This window comes from Electrona antarctica, assembly GCF_951216825.1.
Source record: "Electrona antarctica genome assembly, chromosome: 18".
Taxonomy (NCBI): domain Eukaryota; kingdom Metazoa; phylum Chordata; class Actinopteri; order Myctophiformes; family Myctophidae; genus Electrona; species Electrona antarctica.
Genome location: NC_136799.1, coordinates 7,448,072 through 7,473,396, shown reverse-complemented (window position 1 = coordinate 7,473,396; position 25,325 = coordinate 7,448,072). Strand labels below are relative to the sequence as shown.

At 46.6% G+C, this 25,325-nt stretch overlaps 1 protein-coding gene across 1 annotated transcript; it reads right to left on the bottom strand.

Moving 5' to 3' along the window:
- Positions 1-14,063: 14,063 nt before the first annotated feature.
- Positions 14,064-16,781, bottom strand: LOC306942701 (nuclear mitotic apparatus protein 1-like; the record flags this gene model as incomplete). The annotated part of the gene is made up of 4 exons (XM_079528709.1): positions 14,064-14,188; positions 15,416-15,608; positions 15,945-16,042; positions 16,715-16,781. 3 exons carry the CDS (start codon positions 16,779-16,781, stop codon positions 15,417-15,419), a joined length of 357 nt encoding a protein of 118 aa, XP_079384835.1. The 3' UTR covers positions 14,064-14,188; position 15,416.
- Positions 16,782-25,325: the final 8,544 nt, after the last annotated feature.

The following is a 25,325-nucleotide window of genomic DNA, read 5'->3' as shown; positions in this document are numbered from 1 at the left end:
CACATTATACCACTAATCAACTCAGAAATGACATATACATAGCATATGACGTGATGAATATATGTACCAATGCCAGGGTATAATTGGTTATCGATGGTGACGTAACGATGACATGTTTCAGTGTCGGGTGGACTAAAGGTAATGCCCCTATGTATACATGTATGTAATCTGACACCACTGCCATAACAGGCATAAGTAATCATTACCATACTTCAAAATACTACTTTTTCTCCTCCAAAAGCAAGGTACGTAGCAAATAGCTAAACCTAGTAATTCAATATTGCAAACGTTCCTTCACAGAGAGGCTGAGATTTGAAAGTTTGTAGCGGTCTACAGTAGTTGCACGCTCTGCTTGCGCACTAGTGTGTGCAACAAGCAAGTAGGCACTACAGTTGCCTACTTGCACTGCAATTCTAGTTAAATTATATATTTTTAGGGGCATCATGTGATCTACTGGTAGATCATGATCTACCTTTTGGGCACCCCTGGTGTATTAGTATGGGGAAATGTATACAAGACAGAAATTCACTCACTTTCCATCCTACAAAAAAAAGAGCCGTACGAGTCAGACACAATACTGGGTACCGTGAACATGCGAACATTCTCTTCTATAATTCCCGCATCCTAATGTTCCCAGATCTAGTCAAATTCAAAACAGCCCAAATCATGAACAGAGCAAAATATAACTTCCATCCAATGTACAAAAGAGATTTCCAGATAAAGAGAGCTACTATAACCTAAGAAACTCATTGGACTTCGGGCAGCCGCTGGTCCAAACTACCCTCAAATTCATGTGTTTCCTCTTGCGGAGTGTCACTGTGGAGTGAGCTGGCTGACGATGTAGATAATATAGATCTCATTGAAAATTATATAGATTATACCACTATTATACAATATATTATTGTAGTATTATATAGATTATACCACAAGTATTACACAATATATTATTGTAGTATTATATAGATTATACCACAAGTATTACACAATATATTATTGTAGTATTATATAGACTAGACCTGTTCCAATATATTAACTGGAAATTATGTACAGTGTGGGTAATGCGATAATAGATCACATTGATTGGGAGGGAATTGTTAACGGATGATTTTGGGAAGTTGGGTTGAACTTGGGCACAACAATTAATATTATATAAGATAGATAGTCATAGATAGATGGATATCTGTCAGTAACTGTCATTGCATCTGTATGTATTTATAATTTAATTTGACTGACGGCACGGTGGTCATTGATGCACAGGAGTGTGCGTCATTGATGCACAGGAGTGTGCGTGCGTGACGTCACACGTGTGCGTGCAGAGACTGCAGATGATCAGTCTAATCAGTCTTGATTGAATTTCAGTCTGCAGGTTGGTTTTACTTTGCATGCAACATGAAACGCACAACCCCACAGGAGGTAAATGCTGATGTTTGATTTATTTTATATCAATATCTTTAACACTATTAAACCTTTTATACACCAATAGCCTATATCTATCGAAGTAAAAGTCATAGCTTACTCGATAAAACACATATGGTAGTCAAACTGGTAGTCATCTGTTCCAAATAGATTGTCTCCAGTGCAAAAAAGGTCGTCCGCTTCAAGAAAGCAACTCAGCCTGCACCCCCAAGGCCTGTAAGTATGTTTTTGAGTACGTTTTTTTTAACCAGGCTGGAATCAGCACATTTACGGCTATGTAGATTCCCAAATTGTACCACTTTTCATTAGCAGCCGCTGCTGCTAATGAAAAGTGAAATAAAATTAAATTAAATTGAGCTGTTGTTGAAGCTGGAGCTGTTTTGTTGTCATTATGTTGCTTGTCTCAAGCTGATGTCATACCTGGAATCCCCCCCCCCCCCCCCCAATTCTAACCACTAGGAAAATCAGGGATTTTCCTAGTGGTCGTACTGCAGCTACAAGCCGTACTGCAGCTACAAGACGCCTCCCCCTTAAGAGTCATGGGCGTGGCCACAGAGCTCTTTGCTACACCCGGCAGACCCTCCGGCGTCTGATCAAAGAGCGTATGGTCAAAGTGTTGTCCCGGGTCAAACCCAAACTCTGTAAGTATGACCTGTACCCCCCCCCCCCCCCGCCCTCCCCAGTGCAAGCGTCCCCAGTGCAAGCTGGACCCAAAAAGGTCCAGTTGAAAAATCTACACGACCTGTACCCCCAAGGCCTGTAAGTATGACCTGTACCCCCCCCCCCCCCCCTCCCCCTCCCCAGTGCAAGCCAGGAGCCAGCTGGACCCAAAAAGGTCCAGTTCAAAAAATCTACACGACCTGTACATGTAGAGTCTGAACAAACCACTCCAGTAACTGCAACAGCACATTGTGGCACCCCCTATGGATAAATGGAATTGCTCTCCGTTGATTAAACCACCCTCGACATGTGAATGAAATTTGGGGTGGATTGGACATTCCGTTGGTGATTTGTGTCATTTTTTGCAAAACAGGACCGCACCGGGACCAGCACTGTAGCTGGGACCAGCACCGGTCTCGTATTCGCAGCGAGTGCTCTCCACGTTTCGCCCCGGCGAGATGCACAGGAGTGTGCGTGCGTGACGTCACACGTGTGCGTGCAGAGACTGCAGATGATCAGTCTAATCAGTCTTGATTGAATTTCAGTCTGCAGGTTGGTTTTACTTTGCATGCAACATGAAACGCACAACCCCACAGGAGGTAAATGCTGATGTTTGATTTATATCAATATCTTTAACACTATTAAACCTTTTATACACCAATAGCCTATATCTATCGAAGTAAAAGTCATAGCTTACTCGATAAAACACGTATGGTAGTCAAACAAACATCTGTTCCAAATAGATTGTCTCCAGTGCAAAAAAGGTCGTCCGCTTCAAGAAAGCAACTCAGCCTGCACCCCCAAGGCCTGTAAGTATGTTTTTGAGTACGTTTTTTTAACCAGGCTGGAATCAGCACATTTACGGCTATGTAGATTCCCAAATTGTACCACTTTTCATTAGCAGCAGTGTGAAATAAAATGCAAATTAAATTGAGCTGTTGTTGAAGCTGGAGCTGTTTTGTTGTCATTATGTTGCTTGTCTCAAGCTGATGTCATACCTGGAATCCGCCCCCCCCCCAATCCTAACCACTAGGAAAATCAGGGATTTGCCGTACTACAGCTACAAGACGCCTCCCCCTTAAGAGTCATGGGCGTGGCCACAGCGCTCTTTGCTACACCCGGCAGACCCTCCAGCTTCTGATCAAAGAGCGTATGGTCAAAGTGTTGTCCCGGGTCAAACCCAAACTCTGTAAGTATGACCCCCCCCCCCCCCCTCCCCAGTGCAAGTGTCCCCAGTGCAAGCCAGGAGCCAGCTGGACCGAAAAAGGTCCAGTTGAAAAATCTACACGACCTATATTTAGAGTTCCTGTAACAGCAAGCGCCAGCAGCAGCCAGCAGCAGCGCCAGCAGCCAGCAGGTCCGGAGATTATGTGAGGCCGACCGATATGTTAATATCGCAGCCAGCAGCCGCAGCGGTGCTGCCAGCAGCAGACAGCAGCACCAGCTGCTGCCGCCGCCGCCGCCCGCAGCCAGCAGCCGTAGCGGTGCTGCCAGCAGCAGCAGCCGTCGCTGCCGCCGCCGCCGCCGCAGCAGCCGCAGCCGCAGCAGCCGCAGCCGCAACGGCAACAGCAGCAGCATCAGCAGCAGCCGCAGCAGCCGCTACCATCACCGCAACAGCAGCCGTCGCCACCGCCGCCGCCACAGCAGCAACAGCCGCAACGGCAGCAGCAGCCGCAGCAGCCGCAACGGCAGCAGCAGCCGCAGCAGCCGCCATCGCCACCGCCACCGCCACAGCAGCAACAGCCGCAACGGCAGCAGCAGCCGCAGCAGCAGCCACCGTCACCGAAGCAGCAGCCATCGCAGCCGCCGCCACAGCAGCAACAGCCGCAACGGCGGCAACAGCAGTAGCAGTAGCAGCAGCCATCGCAGCCGCAACGGCAACAGCAGCAGCATCAGCAGCAGCCACCATCACCGCAACAGCAGCCGTCGCCACCGCCGCCGCCACAGCAGCAACAGCCTCAACGGCAACAGCAGCAGCATCAGCAGCAGCCGCTACCATCACCACAACAGCAGCCGCAGCAGCCGCTACCATCACCGCAACAGCAGCCGCAGCAGCCGCTACCATCACCGCAACAGCAGCCGCAGCAGCCGCTACCATCACCACAACAGCAGCCGCAGCAGCCGCTACCATCACCACAACAGCAGCCGCAGCAGCCGCTACCATCACCGCAACAGCAGCCGCAGCAGCCGCTACCATCACCGCAACAGCAGCCGCAGCAGCCGCTACCATCACCACAACAGCAGCCGCAGCAGCCGCTACCATCACCACAACAGCAGCCGCAGCAGCCGCTACCATCACCGCAACAGCAGCCGCAGCAGCCGCTACCATCACCACAACAGCAGCCGCAGCAGCCGCTACCATCACCACAACAGCAGCCGCAGCAGCCGCTACCATCACCGCAACAGCAGCCGCAGCAGCCGCTACCATCACCACAACAGCAGCCGCAGCAGCCGCTACCATCACCGCAACAGCAGCGGTCGCCACCGCCGCCGCCACAGCAGCAACAGCCTCAACGGCAACAGCAGCAGCATCAGCAGCAGCCGCAGCAGCCGCTACCATCACCGCAACAGCAGCCGTCGCCACCGCCGCCGCCACAGCAGCAACAGCCTCAACGGCAACAGCAGCAGCATCAGCAGCAGCCGCTACCATCACCACAACAGCAGCCGTCGCCACCGCCGCCGCCACAGCAGCAACAGCCGCAACGGCAGCAGCAGCTGCCGTCGCCACCGCCACCGCCACAGCAGCAACAGCAGCAGCAGCCGCAGCAGCTGCCGTCGCCACCGCCACCGCCACAGCAGCAACAGCCGCAACGGCAGCAGCAGCCACCGTCACCGAAGCAGCAGCCATCGCAGCCGCCGCCACAGCAGCAACAGCCGCAACGGAAACAGCAGCAGCATCAGCAGCAGCCGCAGCAGCCGCTACCATCATTTGCAAAACAGGACCGCACCGGGACCAGCACTGTAGCTGGGACCAGCACCGGTCTCGTATTCGCAGCGAGTGCTCTCCACGTTTCGCCCCGGCGAGATGCACAGGAGTGTGCGTGCGTGACGTCACACGTGTGCGTGCAGAGACTGCAGATGATCAGTCTAATCAGTCTTGATTGAATTTCAGTCTGCAGGTTGGTTTTACTTTGCATGCAACATGAAACGCACAACCCCACAGGAGGTAAATGCTGATGTTTGATTTATATCAATATCTTTAACACTATTAAACCTTTTATACACCAATAGCCTATATCTATCGAAGTAAAAGTCATAGCTTACTCGATAAAACACGTATGGTAGTCAAACAAACATCTGTTCCAAATAGATTGTCTCCAGTGCAAAAAAGGTCGTCCGCTTCAAGAAAGCAACTCAGCCTGCACCCCCAAGGCCTGTAAGTATGTTTTTGAGTACGTTTTTTTAACCAGGCTGGAATCAGCACATTTACGGCTATGTAGATTCCCAAATTGTACCACTTTTCATTAGCAGCAGTGTGAAATAAAATGCAAATTAAATTGAGCTGTTGTTGAAGCTGGAGCTGTTTTGTTGTCATTATGTTGCTTGTCTCAAGCTGATGTCATACCTGGAATCCGCCCCCCCCCCCAATCCTAACCACTAGGAAAATCAGGGATTTGCCGTACTACAGCTACAAGACGCCTCCCCCTTAAGAGTCATGGGCGTGGCCACAGCGCTCTTTGCTACACCCGGCAGACCCTCCAGCTTCTGATCAAAGAGCGTATGGTCAAAGTGTTGTCCCGGGTCAAACCCAAACTCTGTAAGTATGACCCCCCCCCCTCCCCAGTGCAAGTGTCCCCAGTGCAAGCCAGGAGCCAGCTGGACCGAAAAAGGTCCAGTTGAAAAATCTACACGACCTATATTTAGAGTTCCTGTAACAGCAAGCGCCAGCAGCAGCCAGCAGCAGCGCCAGCAGCCAGCAGGTCCGGAGATTATGTGAGGCCGACCGATATGTTAATATCGCAGCCAGCAGCCGCAGCGGTGCTGCCAGCAGCAGACAGCAGCACCAGCTGCTGCCGCCGCCGCCCGCAGCCAGCAGCCGTAGCGGTGCTGCCAGCAGCAGCAGCCGTCGCTGCCGCCGCCGCCGCAGCAGCCGCAGCCGCAACGGCAACAGCAGCAGCATCAGCAGCAGCCGCAGCAGCCGCTACCATCACCGCAACAGCAGCCGTCGCCACCGCCGCCGCCACAGCAGCAACAGCCGCAACGGCAGCAGCAGCCGCCATCGCCACCGCCACAGCAGCAACAGCCGCAACGGCAGCAGCAGCCGCAGCAGCAGCCACCGTCACCGAAGCAGCAGCCATCGCAGCCGCCGCCACAGCAGCAACAGCCGCAACGGCGGCAACAGCAGTAGCAGTAGCAGCAGCCATCGCAGCCGCAACGGCAACAGCAGCAGCATCAGCAGCAGCCACCATCACCGCAACAGCAGCCGTCGCCACCGCCGCCGCCACAGCAGCAACAGCCTCAACGGCAACAGCAGCAGCATCAGCAGCAGCCGCTACCATCACCACAACAGCAGCCGCAGCAGCCGCTACCATCACCGCAACAGCAGCCGCAGCAGCCGCTACCATCACCGCAACAGCAGCCGCAGCAGCCGCTACCATCACCACAACAGCAGCCGCAGCAGCCGCTACCATCACCACAACAGCAGCCGCAGCAGCCGCTACCATCACCGCAACAGCAGCCGTCGCCACCGCCGCCGCCACAGCAGCAACAGCCTCAACGGCAACAGCAGCAGCATCAGCAGCAGCCGCTACCATCACCGCAACAGCAGCCGTCGCCACCGCCGCCGCCACAGCAGCAACAGCCTCAACGGCAACAGCAGCAGCATCAGCAGCAGCCGCTACCATCACCACAACAGCAGCCGTCGCCACCGCCGCCGCCACAGCAGCAACAGCCGCAACGGCAGCAGCAGCTGCCGTCGCCACCGCCACAGCAGCAACAGCAGCAGCAGCCGCAGCAGCTGCCGTCGCCACCGCCACCGCCACAGCAGCAACGGCAGCAGCAGCCACCGTCACCGAAGCAGCAGCCATCGCAGCCGCCGCCACAGCAGCAACAGCCGCAACGGAAACAGCAGCAGCATCAGCAGCAGCCGCAGCAGCCGCTACCATCATTTGCAAAACAGGACCGCACCGGGACCAGCACTGTAGCTGGGACCAGCACCGGTCTCGTATTCGCAGCGAGTGCTCTCCACGTTTCGCCCCGGCGAGATGCACAGGAGTGTGCGTGCGTGTCGTCACACGTGTGCGTGCAGAGACTGCAGATGATCAGTCTAATCAGTCTTGATTGAATTTCAGTCTGCAGGTTGGTTTTACTTTGCATGCAACATGAAACGCACAACCCCACAGGAGGTAAATGCTGATGTTTGATTTATATCAATATCTTTAACACTATTAAACCTTTTATACACCAATAGCCTATATCTATCGAAGTAAAAGTCATAGCTTACTCGATAAAACACGTATGGTAGTCAAACAAACATCTGTTCCAAATAGATTGTCTCCAGTGCAAAAAAGGTCGTCCGCTTCAAGAAAGCAACTCAGCCTGCACCCCCAAGGCCTGTAAGTATGTTTTTGAGTACGTTTTTTTAACCAGGCTGGAATCAGCACATTTACGGCTATGTAGATTCCCAAATTGTACCACTTTTCATTAGCAGCAGTGTGAAATAAAATGCAAATTAAATTGAGCTGTTGTTGAAGCTGGAGCTGTTTTGTTGTCATTATGTTGCTTGTCTCAAGCTGATGTCATACCTGGAATCCGCCCCCCCCCCCCCCCCAATCCTAACCACTAGGAAAATCAGGGATTTGCCGTACTGCAGCTACAAGACGCCTCCCCCTTAAGAGTCATGGGCGTGGCCACAGCGCTCTTTGCTACACCCGGCAGACCCTCCAGCTTCTGATCAAAGAGCGTATGGTCAAAGTGTTGTCCCGGGTCAAACCCAAACTCTGTAAGTATGACCTGTACCCCCCCCCCCCTCCCCAGTGCAAGTGTCCCCAGTGCAAGCCAGGAGCCAGCTGGACCGAAAAAGGTCCAGTTGAAAAATCTACACGACCTATATTTAGAGTTCCTGTAACAGCAAGCGCCAGCAGCAGCCAGCAGCAGCGCCAGCAGCCAGCAGGTACCACTCTTAAGTATGACCTGTGCAAGCCAGGAGCCAGCTGGACCGAAAAAGGTCCAGTTGAAAAATCTACACGACCTGTACCCCCAAGGCCTGTAAGTATGACCTGTACCCCGGCAGCCGCAGCGGCGCTGCCGGCAGCAGACAGCAGATTCAAGGTCAGATTCAAAGACACTCACCCTGCCCCAAGGCCTTTGGATCTGGCCTTTCTGGCCGTGCCGGAGACGCCGCCCGATGAGGACAGACCCATGCCATCGGAGGAGGATGTCGTCCCTGAAACGCCACTACTGCAACGGCCGCAGCAGCCGTTGCCGCAGCCACTGCTGCCACAGCAGCAGCAGCAGCAGCAGGACCAACACTGCACCAGGCCCAGCACAGGCAGCCGCAGCAGGCCCAGCACAGGCAGCCGCACCAGCAGGCAGCCGCACCAGGCCCAGCACAGGCAGCCGCACCATGCCCAGCACAGGCAGCCGCAGCAGGCCCAGCACAGGCAGCCGCACCAGGCCCAGCACAGGCAGCCGCACCAGGCCCAGCACAGGCAGCCGCAGCAGGCCCAGCACAGGCAGCCGCACCAGGCCCAGCACAGGCAGCCGCACCAGGCCCAGCACAGGCAGCCGCACCAGGCCCAGCACAGGCAGCCGCACCAGGCCCAGCACAGGCAGCCGCACCAGGCCCAGCACAGGCAGCCGCACCAGGCCCAGCACAGGCAGCCGCAGCAGGCCCAGCACAGGCAGCCGCACCAGGCCCAGCACAGGCAGCCGCACCAGGCCCAGCACAGGCAGCCGCACCAGGCCCAGCACAGGCAGCCGCACCAGGCCCAGCACAGGCAGCCGCACCAGGCCCAGCACAGGCAGCCGCAGCTGCACGACCTGTACCCCCAAGGCCTGTAAGTATGACCTGTACCCCCCCCCCCCCCCCCCCCTGTACTCTACATGGACAAACATGTCTATTTTAACCAACATAAAGGAGCTGAAGGAGCTGGTGATGAGGTCTGCGGCCAGCACTCCTGGTTCTACGGCCCAGCTGGACTGCCAGACCCAGAAACAAAAAATACAACAAATACAGCTGGGCCAGCTCAAACTGGTTTTCCAGAAGGTACTCCACTTGGACAAACACACCGATACTGCCACATCTTGCAAGCCAATAGTACTCGATCTTACGCAACAAAGCCATGTCAAACATGTTGACATGGCTGACACAACCCAAAATCATGTTTTTGCAACAAACGGTTAATTTTCTTTGCATATGTGGCGCCCCCTATGGTTGTGCTAGCCAATTACATTGCCACGTCATCAGAGATCATGTGTAACTAAAGTGGAGGGTATTGGGCCAACATAATGTTTTTATGCGGCCGGTCATTGTTGTAACTACATTAACATTGTTAGTAGTGAGAGGCTAAGTCTTCAAATGCTGGAGTCCAGCGGGAGCTTTTTAACTTTACTTGAGTTATCTTTCTTCCCCAGCCATCATCTCCCGCCCCCTTCAAAATTTGAGGACCCACATAGGCCAGGCCTCTCTGGTCAGCCAACCAGCCTGGCCCCCCAATACTAACCGCTAGGACAATCAGGGATTGGCCGTACTGCAGCTACAAGACTCCTCCCCCTTAAGAGTCATGGGCGTGGCCACAGAGCTCTTCGCTACACCCGGCAGACCCTCCGGCGGTGCCGTCCCACCGGATCCGGAGACGCCGCCACATCGTGAACCGTTTGAGGACAGGTAAATGTATTATATATATATATATATATATATATATATATATGACGGGTACAATTTAGAAAATCAACTATTCCTCTAATGGGTCCCATCCTGCTACACAATACACCGCCCCCTCTATGGAGCTTTGAGACCCCCCCCCCCCCCAGCACACGCACGATCAAACGCCTCCACAATTTCCACAACCACTGTTAAGTACTCTGACAATGTTTTAGTCCTATCATCCCGCCCTCAACGTCTTCGCCTACTGAAATAAAGGAATTTAACAAATTCTGAACATTTTGATGGGTCCTTCAATATTGAAGATGCGCCGGTTGGCACTTGATGAAAGGGGGATGACGACCAGAAAATAAATCCTTAACTGGATTAATTCCAACTACCCTCTCAGGCGTATGGACATGAAGGTATTTAACAGTGTTGATTTTGACACCAAATTTTGATGTAGTTTTAGTCATTGTCTTTTGAATTTTAGTCATATTTTAGTGACTAAATAATACCATAAGATTTTAGAATGGCCTTGATGGCATCGCAATGACAGATTGTACACTTGGTTGCATGCTGAAAATAGCCGATCTACAAGCTCACAATCTTGTAGATCTGCTATATTCAGAACGCAACACCTGAGCGCAACCAAACTTACTAAAATTACTTACTTTTAATGCTACTCTTAATGCTACTCTCTTCTCCACTTGTCCTTCTCCAACATGTTAATCTAGTTTTTATTTGTTGACGAAATTGTCAATATATTTACTCTTAGTTTTAGTCAACGTAGCTTAGTTTTTACTACGTTTGTCAGTGAAAAAAGGTATCCGACGAACATTTATCGTCACAGTTTTAGTCAACGAAATCAACACTGGTAGTTCATTTCTGGGAAAGAATCAGTTTGTAATCAACACCATATATCTTCATTGGACCCGACTTCAACCACAGCCAGAATTGGACACGAATTGAGCTGGCTCCAAATTATGCATCAAAACATTTGAAACATATTATCTAATAGATTAAATTACTATAGAATTACATAATTGTAGCTCTTTCTATACCCATTATTATTAAACCAGTGTTATACCTTCAGTGAGACCTGTGCCGCCCATTCCACAGTGACACCCGTGTGTCAGACTCTCCTTTTCTCTCTTCTACTCTCAGATTCTTGAGATGAATAAACAACAACAGCAGCCCATGGTGTCTTTCTGCGACAACTCTGAGGACCAGGAAGAACTCCAAGAACCCCAGACTGCACCCAATCAATCATCAATTAACTAAAGTAAAACAGCTGAGTAATCAGGGCCTTTCTGTGTGTGTGTGCGTGCGTGTCAAGCCCCCAGTGAGGCTCTCCAGCGTTGAAGCACTCGGCCCTAGTGGTTGGAGCGTGAACTGCAGGCGGACCCGTGGATTCATGATTCATTTGGTTGGCAAATGCGGAAGTAGAGGGTTCTTCCGGGTGCTTCAAAACGCCACTGAGCAACTTCTATTGAAATTAATAGCTGGGCTATCGCTGCGGTTCAGTCTCTATCCTTTTATTACTCTATGGTGTGTGTGCTGTCCAGGATCTTTCTTACAGAGCCTGATGATTTGGAAGAGTTAGACCAGGAACCCCAGACTGCAGACCCCAGACCCACCCTCAACTTGCAGCTGAACCGGGTGAGAGAAATCCTAAAGATTTCCTTCAATACGTGCACCCCAGCGCCTGTATTCCAGGCATGTCATAATTTTCACAAAATAATGATATAGGCCCTTTTCTACTATGAATTGGCTTCAGATTGCTTGGTGTAATGCTGCATGAGATGTATCAAGTAATTTTATGATACACGTGTGCTTTTTGCTGCCCCTCCAGGTTGGCAGAGGAAGTGTAGCACCCAAGATTACATTCTATAATTCTTGACATTGGGTGAAAAAAATGGGTTGCAGAATCATGGGAAAGAAAACAAAACAAAACAAAAGCCCCCCCCCCCCCCTCTCAACCTGCAGCTGCTGAAGGACGGGGACAGCTCGTTCGTGTACAGGAGCAGCGCGGAGCCGCGGGCTCTGTTGCTTCAGCGCCACCCGTGTGCACACACGCACCACGGTGACGCTCAACCAGAACTTGTCCTCAACTTGGCTTATCCTCAAATCGAGAAATTCTCCAAATACTGCACCATTGTTCGATTGTTGTCGAAGGTTGCTGCAGGCCACCATCTCCTGCTCCAGCTGACCATCGAGGGCAATGACTTCTGGACCTTGCTGCTCAAAAGACACTTGCACCGCAGCACCGCCTGGGGAGGAGAGGGTCATTTTTCAGTGGGGTACAGGTACATATAGAATAGGACCACAGCCTGGGGAGGAGAGGGTCAATAGAACCACAGCCTGGGGAGGAGTGGGTCATTTTTCAGTGGGGTACAGGTACATATAGAATAGAACCACAGCCTGGGGAGGAGAGGGTCATTTTTCAGTGGGGTACAGGTACATATAGAATAGAACTAACAACAATATTGAACTCCACATTCTATGATAGGACTATGTATGTAGGACTTTGTATCAGGCTAACATCAATGTATCAAGTATGACATTTTGAGGGCATTACTAATGCTACCCAGTGAATTATTTTCTTCAAGACCACAACATACCTCTCGCTGCACCAGCAGATAAACATACTGTAATTCAGTCTGACAACATTTCTTACAGCAGTGGCAGTCAATGTTTTAATGAGTGAAACATTATTGTAAACAAGTCTCTTTTCCCTTGATCTTTTTTACTATAACAGTATTAGTTTACTTTAATTAGATTAATACACGATAATCAACACTAACACTTTCTTCAATCAAGCAAACGGCCCAAACCTTTACCTCTTCTACAACAATTAAAGTTACAAGTTACTGTCGCGTGTTGCCATTCTCTTGTAGCCTACTTGTATTATTTCCCACCACGGAGGACAGGCAAGAAGTGCAGTGTCGGTAGGCCAATCAGAGGCAGGCGGGGCGTTACCATGTCTATGCTCGGACGTAGTATTCAGTATTTTAGCTGTGACGTGAGCGCGAGCACGTGAGATACTTCCGGGTCCTACTCCTGTCTCGCTTTTGTGTCCCCATAGAGTTATACTGTGACGCTCCGTCGGACTAAATCTGAGACGAAAACAACCACGAAAGTCTCATTTTACCGCTTTCCTCGCAACAACAAAGCTGCGCTGCTCTCCCAAATCTGGCTGTGACAGGCCGTCTGCCCCACACGGAATACTATCGCCATTTTATTTCATCGTGTCAACTAAATCCTCATTAATGCAAACTAGATTCAACATACTCAAGCCTGCAAACATTCTAAATATGCCCCCGAAATATTTTACTGAGCAAATGGACTGTTACCACCTTCAATAATAATGATAATAATAGTCTTTATTGTCTCCACATCATATTCTTTTTTGTCATGGAAACTTGTACAAAACATTAATAATTCTACTCGAGTTGGAAGCATTAAGACCCATTTTAACCCTCAATGGCTTCCTTTCTGAAAAATAACGTCATTGTAAAAAGATTCACGCGTTTAGATATTCTATTTACAATGAGATGCGGACGGGAGCTGGTGCCACTTGGACCCGGACGTCACGTAGCACTACAAAATGACGTCGGACTTAAATACTGAATTGATATACGCTTCCCAACCCGTCCTTGTCCAATAGGCACGTTAGCAGTGAGGAGACAGGGCAAGCTCTCCTTCTCCCCCATTGAGATGCATGTAAAATAATGGGATTTCTCCATAATAGATCATTTCAGTAGCAAGAGCATCAAAATGTCTTACCAGGCCTGCAGTAGGCTATGCACTTGACAAATTTGCATGACACTATTTAAATAAAACTAGAAATATGAGGAAATGACAGCGGGAGAAATCAACTTTTAACGACCACCCGACAGGAGTTTATGTTGCACGGTAGACTACGGTCATTAGTATTATTGCCATCACCTGGGTGGGTCAGTCGTGTAACTTTCTCGACATTAAGCCGTGTACATGTTCAACAACACAGCCATGCAAAATAACATTGACAGCTATGAGGTGGCGAAAGCTTGACCTGCATAGCAACAGTTGCTAAACTATTTGGATTGGCCAATCGCTTTTTTGGGTGGGATTTAGCAAAGGGCTAATTGTGATGATTGTTGAAAATGATACTGTATACAATAACATACACCAGATCTTACCTCCATGCCCTCTATCAGGTCTCCAAACACCACATGCTTGCCATCGAGCTGTCCATCTTGTCCGTTGTGATGAAGAACTGAGAGCCGTTGCTGTTTGGACCAGAATTGGCCATGGAGAGCTGTGCTATATGAACAAAAGAGAAGCCTAGTTAATACACACAGCAACAAACACGTTGACCTTACTCTAATTTAGCCCATTTAGACCCATCTGTGTTACCTTATAGCTTTAACCACTTTAACCATTATTTTATTTTAAACAATCTGTTGATTCATGCGTACATCAGGCACAGCATACATGCATCTGCTGTAGGGACAATGAAGTGTGGTGGCTGCACGGAGATGTAGATGTCATGGCAGAGACAATGAAAAGTGTGGTGCCTGCAGTGCCTACCAGAAAAATGCCCGTAGCACTTGCACTGGGTACAGGCATACGTTCCCACATACTAAGTCATTAGTCCGACACCCTACCCCAAACCCTAACCTAACCCTAACCGCACACGGGATGCAAATCATGTCGGACCAACGCATGTCTGGAACAACGAGTGATTTACGCATGTCAGACTTGGTGTGTCGGATAAGCGTGCGCAGCGCACTAGCCTCGACGACCTTACAGGCATAGGCAAAACGTATGTAACTTAGTTAGCAGGAGTAGTTCACACAACAAATGACTTATTTTCTACCAATTACACACCCCATGAATACATGGAGATTTGTTTTTTGTTGTATTCCTATACCAATAATTTGATGGCCGGCAGGAGACTCCGGTAGACATTGGCATCTTTACACCGGTCATCAAAATATTGACCATATGCAGAAGCAGACCGCGGCCATCTTGCCATGGAAGTTAATGGCAGGGTGGTAACTAGGTGCAATTTCCCCATTGACACCTGCCTAGATTACCTACCAACGACATCACAATAGGAAAGTCGAGCTAATAGAAATGACAGAAATCTGTTACTGGAGAGCTAGCATGCTGAAATAGAAGCCACTGTTCTTGAGGTTATACAATCTATTAGAACAAGTTTGAAATATTATTGGAAAATGACCAAAGCAGTCTCTCGATAATGCCAGTTTCCGAGTGGTCCACAGCCCGGCCTTTTGAGACAGGCAAGTAGAAGGAAAAGGGTACCAATTATAGGTTGACAGGTTCAACATGGGTGAGGTGGTCCAGGCAGATTCTAAAAAGGCCTTCTAAATCATATCCTTTTAGTTTTCTGAAAAACAAATATTTACCCCTAGCCCCGCCCATATTGCACTTTGGGCAAGGAATCTATTCTAGAACAGGTACAGTATATGAAAGTTTCACCTTTTTTTTGGAATTCACGGGAAAATAATATAAAGGTAATGTTACCTCAGGAGAGAGCTGGGACTCTGGGGCTCTCCTGGTGAGAGGAAGCAGCAGCACTGGCCCTAGGAGGTCCCATGTGCGAGGCCAGGGGGTCCTGCAGATGGCCTGGCATCAGGGTCGCCCGCCTCATCATCTCCAGAGGGTCTCCCGTGGGAAGCTCCTCGTCTGAGACTGTAAAGTCTGGACCGAGGCTAGGCTGGAGGGGAAGAGAAAAACAAAAACTGGGTTTAACTAAAGGGATAAAAACGAGTGGGCGGGGAGGGGTGGAGTTTAGCAAGTGGGTCCCAAAACAATTTGACAAACCTCTAAAGATTATAAAATAAATGGCAATAGCATTTTTTTCCTTTAAACTCTTTCACGTTAGTTCCATTGATCCAAGCCGAAACACAATTATTTGATCAAATAATACGGACAAAAATATTTCCTTTGTGTCAAATTTTGAAGACATTTAACTCAATATTTTTGGACGTGGCTCAACGGCCAAGTACATATCGACCTGGGTGTCCTTGAAAAGGTCCAGTTCTTCACTCACCTGGGGCTCCAGGGGGTAGGTGCACTTGAGGTGAGGCAGCAGAGTCTTGTTCCTCGCCTGCAGATCGGCGATTATCTCCACCCCGTCGTACAGAGAACCTGGAGGAGGAATAGTACAAGAGAAATTAGTTGACATCAGAGCTCATAGAATGAAGCTAAATCAAACCTCATGACATGGAAAACGTAATCTTGCATTTGTAAGACAGCATGAAAGGAGCTCCCCACTATTGATCAGTTCCTAAACAATATAGCACAATATAGAATAAGGTATTATCACGTTCTTAAAACTATGTTCTCTCTCTTTCTACATCCAACCAGTTGAAGACATTTCAGACTGAGGCTTTTAACCTTTGCATTTATGGACATCCTAGGGTTTTAATGGAAGATGATTCTGAACATGCATTATTCTATCGTTTGACCAATTCAAATACTATCAATCTTCCAATTAGAATGCCAAACGCTCAGTGTGTCGCAATGTGACGCTTGTAGATGGGATTAGTCTTTGAAAGGCAGCATATATGGAGCCAGCCAGCAGCTCTACATCTGACCTCAAACCTTTAGATCTCCATATATGACATGTCAGAACAGGTTGCTTCTCACCCTCAGGGCATCTTACTGGTTTTACTGTGTATACTTGACTCATCCAGCACCACAGCTCCATCTGATGGAGGGCTCTCGCCACCATACAGTAAATGCATTGTGAATGAGCAATAATATATAGCCGTTTTGGATCTGATTAATATTCTGATTTGAGCAGTTGGTGGCACTCACTCTGCGATGGGACGGCACCGCCGGAGGGTCTGCCAGGTGTAGCAAAGAGCTCTGTGGCCACGCCCATGACTCTTAAGGGGGAGGCGTCTTGTAGCTGCAGTACGGCCAACAATCCCTGATTGTCCTAGTGGTTAGGATTGGGGGGGGGGGGGACCCAGGCCAGGCCTTGCTTTTGGCCAGGCCTGGCCTATGTGGGTCCCCAATTTTGGAAGGGGGTGGGAGGGGATAGCTGGGGAAGAAAGATAACACAAGTAAAGTAATATACATAAAACATAATTTGGTGTTCATATATTCAGAATGGGTAAGGTCTAGTGTTAATTCATATGTTATCCCATTCTGGGCGGGAACCCTTTGGTGTTTTACCCCTTCAGGCACGAGAAAAAAATCGGTTATTTATTTATTTAATTGGCGTATTTCGGTTATATTTCGGGTTATATTGCCCCCAGAGTGACAGCCAGGCAGTTCTTATTTTTACCGGCTTTAGTTAACATTAACAAGACAGACAGACCCGCTGGAACGCTTCAAATACTGTCTCACACTCACACGCCTGTCGGAGGAGTGGCGAAAATGCAGACTCAAGTGTCACTAAGTAAGAAATCTCTCCCTCTCGCCCAGGCGGTGGCGTAACCGTCTGGGCACCCGACTGGTAATCCAGTCGCAGTGTGCCGCGGGTTCGACTCCCGAGCCCGACACGGCCTTTACTGCATGTCTTCCCCCATCTCTCTCCCGTTTCCTGTCAGCCTACTGTCTGTCCCTTCAAAAACCAATAAAAGGCGTAAGCCGCAAAAAAAGATATCTAAAAAAAAAAAGAAATCTCTCCCTCTCGTAGTTGTGGCGTTTAGTGTTTACTGACACACACACACACACACAGTAATTGATTTTATGCTGCATTTGAACAAAGGCCTTGTGTAGGTAAGATGTCAGCATTCAGCAGACCTGTATTTCTAATTGTTACTTTGACTTAAAAAGGATATTTCACTTTTAAACATGTGTGGTCATTTTAACATCTACTCTGGCTTTTGTGTTTCACCCCAGACAGTACTATACATTGATTCCAGGCAAGCACTGTTCCAAGTCGATGGCTTATTAGTGACTGTGGATGAGAGCATGGTGAAATTCAAGGGACATCTCACTTTCAGACTAGGCAAACTTCCAGGTAAGACAATACAGTTCTTGCCCAGATGTGTGACTGAGCCTGAGGTAGGAAGCAGCCACAGTAGGGGGCCACGCATATTTAAATTGGTACAATTTGGGAATCTACATAGCCGTAAATGTGCTGATTCCAGCCTGGTTAAAAAAAAAAAAAAAAAAACATACTTACAGTCCTTTTGGGTACTGGCTTCATCGAAGCGGACCTTTTTTGGTCTGTGAGAGAGAGAGAGAGAGAGAGAGAGACACAGACAGACAGACAGACAGACAGACACACAGACACACACACACACACACACACACACACACACACACACACACACTTTTTTTTTCTCCAGGAATGGGAAAGAGTTCCCATCATGCCAATGGGAACCCTGAGTTTCATCATCCCGTCACATGTACAGGGGATGAAATAAAATAACTGCTCCGTTGTGCCCACATGAGTCAAGGACCAGAAATAAAATCTTACCTGCTGAGCTGTTTGGCTTTCCATTATCTGAGGGGAGAGAGAGAGAGCAGGGTTGGGTTTGAAACAATACACACAAACAAAAAACAAAAAAATGTGGGGGTTCAAACCCCACAGTACCCCTGAAATGCATAGAAAACTGCTTCCTTTTTAATACTGTGCCAATAACATTTGGGGTTCAAACCCCACAGTAGCCTACCCCTATATAATATCAGGAATTTCATAATATTATTATTATTACTACCTGTGCTTGGTGCTGGTCCTGCTGCCACTTCTGCCTCCTCCTCCCCAGCTGTCTCACTCTCTGTGTCATGCAACAACTAACTTTGTCTTTAATGAGATTATCTTCTTCAACTCTTTCCTTTCTCTTAAAGAGCTGGTTGCATTGCCATTTTGCTTATATATATATATAAATATATATATATATATATATATATATATATATATATATATATATATATTTTTTTTAGCGCATTCTTCTGACTTTTTAGTTTACTTCTCAAAACAGTTGCCGCCGGCATTTCATTATTAGTTTCCCGTTTTCTTTTTTATGAACCAATCAGAACTAAGTATTGCGTTGTGCCAGTTTTGTCCATAGATATAATTGTCAGCCAACCAGAAACATGGTTTGAATGTTGGTGGATTCGTCGTAGTAGAGCCCGCCTTCTATATCCGGTCATTTGCACGTATACCTTAGGCAGACAAACGTCCGTTTCCGTATCCGCTCTCTAGCGGATTTCCAACCTGCAAAGTGAACTGGTACTGCCTGCACTTTTTATTAAAAAACCCCGATTCTGACGTTAGTAGATTATGTTTTGATCGTTTTCCTCTTGGACATGCGTTTTGGCAGGTTATTTAATAATATAGTATTTTGATAGCTCCGGTGCGCTCCGGCCGGTCATGTCTTACCGGGTCGGAGCTCCGGACCGTCCCGGCCCACTTTCACCCCTGTAAATGCATGAAGTGCAAACAAAACGGGTCGAAGTTCCGCCATGACGTCCTCCTCCTCCGACACAAACAAACATTTAAAGTTTAAATCACTCTTAAACGTCTAAAACCACATAAATCTCCGACGTTATCTACCGTCGGCAATTCCTGTTCTGTTCTAGCCCAAACATTTAGACTCTCGTAGAGGTTTTTTTCGATTCTGACGAATCTCTCAACGAGAGTCTAAACGACTAGGTCCCCTTTAAGAGGGCTCGTGTTTACGTTTCTGCCTCAAAATCACTCTTACCTTGTACAAATGCAAAATCTAAAAATAATCAAGATTGCCCCACATGTCCGGCGGGTGTTCGGAAAACAATTACTTCCGTAGCGACCGTAGTTTTCAATAAAAAAAATATTTTAATCCACTCCGTCCATACTCCTCCATTGTAAATGCGCAACAGAACATTGGCCGCGCCCCTAGTGGCCAGGGTTCTGTTGCGCATTTACAATGGAGAGAAAACCAAGATGGCCGCCAGATTCCGAGACAGAGTATGGACTTTAGTATGGACGGAGTGGATTAAAATATTTTTTTTATTGAAAACTACGGTCGCTACGGAAGTAATTGTTTTCCGAACACCCGCCGGACATGTGGGGCAATCTTGATTATATATATAGATTTTGCATTTGTACAAGGTAAGAGTGATTTTGAGGCAGAAACGTAAACACGAGCACTCTTAAAGGGGACCTAGTCGTTTAGACTCTCGTTGAGATTCGTCAGAATCGAAAAAAACCTGTAGGCCTACGAGAGTCTAAATGTTTGGGCTAGTTCTGTTCTTTGCCTGTATAGAAGTGTCTATTTGTACGTCTCTAAATGTTTTGATGAATTGAACATGGTGGACCCTCTTGTAAACAAGTGTAATGCTTAATTGGGCCGTCCACTCACAGTTAACAGTCTTTGTATTGAGTTTGTGCTTGAAATGTACTGTAATTCTGCAAACTGTTAATACATATTTCAATCAATCAAAAAACCGTGTGCTTTCCACCCTTAGATGCTGATATATGCCTACTGCATACGTGTACTGAGCACTAGCCTCGGAGCGGCGTTTAAAGTTTAAAACCCTTCAATATTAATTAAACCTTACGTAACATTATAGAACACAACCAACCCGTGTGGACAGCTAACATCCGTGGCTTCGGGATTTAACACTTTAAGGATAGAACTACAAAGTACAAATCCAGTTAGCGGCTAAAACCCAGTGTAGTTTAAGGTTTAAACTTTAGGACAACACTATCTATTTGGAACAGATGTTTGTTGGATCAAGACTGAGCATGTGTTTTATCGAGTAAGCGCTATGCCTTTTACTTCGATAGATATAGGCTATTGGTGTATAAAAGGTTTAATAGTGTTAAAGATTTGAGTATAAAACATGTCATATTGATATAAAATCAGCATTTACCTCATGTGGCGTGGTGCGTTTCATTCCAAACGGTTCAAACCAACATGCAGTGTTTTTCAATCAAGTCTGATCATCTGCACTCTGTCACACACACGCACGCACGTCACGCACGCACAACGCACAAGTGAAGACGTGTCGCCGAAACAGCTCGCCGAGATATAAATATGAGAGAAGACTTACTAAAGTTAGTGTGTGAATGTGTCTCACAATCTAATGAACTGTGTGAACCAAAAATGTCTCACATGCTAATGTCTTGATGGAAGTAGCCTATTAGACATCATAATTTACCCCAGGCCTATTTGCACCAAAAAAGTCTCACATTTGTAACAGTTTGCAGCAGCAGAATTACAGTACATTTCAAGCACAACTCAATACAAAGACTCTTAACTGTGAGTGGACGACCCAATAAAGAATTACACTTGTTTACAAGAGGGTCCACCTTGTTCAATTCATCAAAACATTTAGAGACGTACAAATAGACACTACTATAGCCAAAGAACAGAACAGAACAACTATACAGTGTATATATGATGGAAGATAGAAAATAGCCTAGAAATGAGATGGCTAGTGGTGGAACTTTTTATATTTAATTACATTATAATAAATACAATAAACGTTATGGGGTTTTTAAGTAAAAGTAGCGATACATGATGTAAACATAGCCCGTATACCATACGTAAAAGTCTATCTATTTTAATTTTGCTTGGGTTAAAATAATAATAATGCAAAAAAATAAATGGTTTTGGACATCCATCATTCAGCAATGATGTGAGTCTTCTTATAGCAATTCTAGGCTTCATACATTTTTCAATAGTGCATAATGAGACGATTTACATATTTGAATACATTGTCTATTTTAAAACCAGTATGGACACAATGGATGTTTAATAGCAGACATTGTATTGAACTGTAGCCTACTGTGCATGTAGTGTCTACTGATGGACACTAGATGGCGTCCAAACAGTTCACACAACTTATAACATAATTTAGTCCAACTACCTGAATGAAACCAAGACACAAAGAAATGTGTGGTACACCTGATTACCAACTTTTTTGAGGATTTTCGATACAATGTAATATTTATTTAACTAATCACATGAAGGTAGCACGCAACACTTGCATGCGTATCATTTTCTTTTACTCAACTGAAACGGTAAATGGTGCATTTATATAGCACCTTTATCCAAGGCGCTTTACATAGATTGTACATTACATTCACCCATTCACACACACATTCATCCACCGATGGTGGCTGGCAGAAACCATGCAAGGCACCAACCTGCACATCGGGAGCAATAGGGGTTCAGAGTCTTGCTCAATGACACAGTAGGCCTACACTTCGACACTAACTGTGGAGGATCCCTGAACAAAATTGAAGGGAGCCCTCCAGAAAATAATCTCAGAAGCTGATCCAAAAATGGCCCACATACATTTTATTTTATGAATATGATGCAGGCAAAGTCTGAGCCCCTGGCCTGTTCCTTCTGTATAGTCTCTAGATTAGGCCTATAGTCTAGATTGAGTGGGCATTTTGGGCATACGTTTCCAAACGATTGTTGGAAAAAAAACATTGCTTTTATGTCTTATAAACTGCTGCTATTAATGAAAATAATCAAAATGAGTCATGGAGGCAATTAGGCTACATTATATGAACCATGATGTATATGCACATCAAATAGTCCAAAAGGATTCATCAGGGCTTTTAAAACACTGATGAGAGCACTCGATCAAGTTTCATGTAGCCCTAAGGCAGGGGTTCTCAACGCTTTTGGCTCGTGATCCACGGAAATGCTTTGACCATGTCTCGTGACCCGCGCCCCATCCCCCTCCCCAATACAAATTGACCGCTGCAATAACCTTAATAATAGAGAAAATACATCATAAATAAATACTGAAACCAGATATAATCATTAACCCATTAATGATGAGGCCGATTCTAAAAACGCCTCTAAATCCTGACCTAAGTTTTCTGAAAAACTTCAAATATTTATATAGCAGCATAAAAAAAGTTACATTTTTGAATACTGTACAAAATGGGTACAACATATCCCAAAATGGGTTCCCGGCCTGAGGGGGTAAAACACCAAAAGGGGTTCCCGCCCAGAGTTAAGGAAATTTCCATTTTCCAGACATTGTTAAAAAAAAAGAAAAATAATCTGGGGACACCCCAAAATAATTTGGGTCGCGACCCACTGGTTGAGAGCCCCTGGCCTAAGGTAGCCTGTCCTACACAACACAACACATGGTTGACACATTTCACTTTCTTTGTTCCTTCTTTCACCGAGTTCACTTGCTGGCCGGGTTCACAAACAGGAGCGTGATTGGACACTGGACAGTGAAAAAAATAATGTGGGGTTCAAATCCAGACACTAAACCCCTAACTGGGCGGGACCCCCTTTTGGTGTTTTAACTGCATTATGTTATACTTTAGCTATTGAAAAATAGCAGATCTACAAGCTCATGAGTGCCACACTACAAGCTTGTAGATCTGCTATTTTTGAAAAATCGTGAAAATGTGGCAAAATCTTTGAATATAATATTTCAGAGCGAACGTTTTTTACTGAAATCTTTGCTTCTGGAGGGGTGCCTGGAACAACATAACATATCATTTGGGGTCCTTGACATGAAATAGTTTGAGAACGACATAGAAACATGTGTTTTTCAGAAAACGGTCAGGATTTAGAAGACATTTGTAGAATCGTCTTCAGGTCTAAATGGGTCAACGGCTTGATATGACAGTGAACAAATAGAAGTTCCATTAACACTTTTTTTTCTACCAACTCGTTTCTCTGTAAATAGATTAATGTATGCCAGAAAAAAATATAATAATCTCCATAACGGTCAACAGAAACTCTACGCTGGGTCTTTACTCTAGTCAAGAGTATTAATACAATGAAACATGAAATTGAGGATAAAATATGCAATTTTAAAATGCAAACACGGCGATACAATTTGGTTCTGGTTATAGGTCTTTTGAAGTGCCTGATGAGAGGAGTAGGTAGAACCTGACGCCCAAAGATTTGTTTTAATTCCTGTCCACACATGCATGCTTTCTGCTTGCTTGAACCTGAATGTAAACAAGACGTGCTGAGGAGGATTACAAGACTTTACCGTTGGATGTGACCTCAATGACCTATTTGGAATGTCATATGAGAACGAAAGGGAACACATATTGCCTTTAGTAGAATAGCTACAACTACTACAACAGTGTTGTACAATTATATCAGACACTGATGGTTTTCTTTCAGATTGAAGCTCTTCGTGCCAGAATGTGGGGAATCAGTGGACCATATAAACCATATAAAAAATTGTTGGCAATTTTATGAGACAAATTTGACATAGTTGCACAAAAAACAAATAAAACTGCACACCAGCCATGACAAAGATACAATTTGGTTCTAATTCTTAATAATAAAAAAAAAAGTTTATTGAAATATTTACATGACAGAGAACACAAGTTCAAAATAGAGTAGAGACAAAAAAACTCCACTTCTGTCATCCCCATCTGTCATGTCATATCTCACACACACACACACACACACACACACACACACTCTCCGCAGTCAGAGATGATCAGTCCAGGCCCGAACGGAATACGCGGCCGCGGTGTTTCCGATGAAAACGACGCGGAATTTCCGCGGAAATTTAACACGTTCATGTTGTAGTTTACTTTACCCAGGCCAGCATAATATTAACCAGTGGACGCACCCGCCCCTCCCTCCTCCCCTCATTCTCTACTGCTGACTAATATGTTGGAGGCTCTGGACGAGAATATTTAATATAACTTTATCAAAACTTCAAAAGCTGTCGGAAGTCCTGTCTGATTTACTGCAGAGGAGCCGACTGCTGAGTGACACGCGTCTTCGTCGTCATTCAATAACTTTTATTCGGATGGGGGCCGCGGGGGGTGTTGTTTCTTGTTTGCCAACACACAATGGATTACCTAACAGGTATTTCACTGCGCGTCTGAAGCAACAGGAGTGCGAGTGATTTGGGTAAGTAGCATTTACATTTAGGCTACTATTGTAGCTTAGCTGGTTTGGTTAACATGCTGAACTAAATTAAAAAAAATTGGGCAGCGTTGCTGCGTTTCGATCGCTCCGAGAGGCAAGAGAGAGCTGAGAGAGAGAGAAAGTGGGTGTGTTTGGAGAGACTGCATGCGATGTGCGTGCGAGAGAGAGCGAAAGTGTGTGTGTGTGTGTGTGTGTGTGTGTGTTTGGAGAGAGCGTGCGTGCGAGTGAGTGAGTGAGTGAGTGAGTGAGTGAGTGAGTGCATGCGTGCGTGCGTGTGTGTGTGTGAGAGAATATGAAATATTTTTAGATAGTATTACTCAAAATGTTAATGTAACACATCTGTTTACAGTTACACGGTACACCTTTATTTAATTCCTATTTATATTCATATTTATTTGTACATAGATTGTTTTCTTGTCTCGTTTCACTTTTGCTTTGGCAATGTAAACGTATGTTTTCTCATGCCAGGCAATAAAGCTATTTTGATTTGAATTGAATTGAATTGAATTGAGAGAAAACCTTTAGCTGAGAGAGATGAAGCAGGAGCCAGGGACCCCATATCAAATTGTGTTGCAGATTCAACTTTTTAATATAGCTTA